Below are 625 nucleotides of genomic sequence, written 5' to 3' on the forward strand. Positions count from 1 at the left end.
CCCCCCCCCCCACCCCACCCCACCCTCTTCTTGTCTCTTCCTCTCCCCGTCTCTCTCACTCTACCCCCACCCCCCGTCTCTCTACTCTTTTGCCGTGCTCCTGCCCCATTCTCAGGTCTGACCCACCCATTCAGCATCGATATCTTTGAGGATTACATCTATGGCGTCACCTACATCAACAACATCATCTTCAAGGTGCACAAGTTTGGCCACGACCAGGTGCAGACCCTCACGTCTGGCCTCAGCCACGCTACCGATGTGGTCCTCTTCCACCAGTTCAAACAACAGGACGGTGAGCACCTCTGTTCGGGGAGGGGGTGGAGGGAGACAGTGCCCCGGACCTCCCACCCTCAGTAACGTAATTAGCAACGTTCTGGGGGTTACCGTCTCCCAGAGAGAGATAGAGAATCTAATCATCGCCCACCCACCACCCCCACCTTGACGTTCAATGGCGTTAACCATCACTGAATTCGCCCCCCCCACCTCCCCCAATATCAACATCCTGGGGGTTACCCATTGAGCAGAAACTGAACCGGGACCCCCAGCCCCATATCAATCCTGTAGCTACAAGGAGCAGGTCAGAGGCTGGGAATCCTGCAGCGAGTAACTCCCCCTCCTGACTCCC

General features: G+C 57.3%; 1 protein-coding gene across 1 annotated transcript in view; it reads left to right on the forward strand.

The window, feature by feature from the left end:
- Window positions 1–625, forward strand: part of LOC109925539 (low-density lipoprotein receptor-related protein 1-like) — a 13,955-nt gene that overhangs the window by 6,617 nt on the left and 6,713 nt on the right. The window contains exon 8 of the mRNA XM_048621167.1: window positions 116–292. Within this exon, the coding sequence (XP_048477124.1) occupies window positions 116–292 (177 nt within the window). The remainder of the gene's footprint in view (window positions 1–115; window positions 293–625) is intronic.

The sequence above is a fragment of the Rhincodon typus genome, unplaced genomic scaffold (assembly GCF_021869965.1).
Source record: "Rhincodon typus isolate 14 unplaced genomic scaffold, sRhiTyp1.1 hic_rhity00000077, whole genome shotgun sequence".
Taxonomy (NCBI): domain Eukaryota; kingdom Metazoa; phylum Chordata; class Chondrichthyes; order Orectolobiformes; family Rhincodontidae; genus Rhincodon; species Rhincodon typus.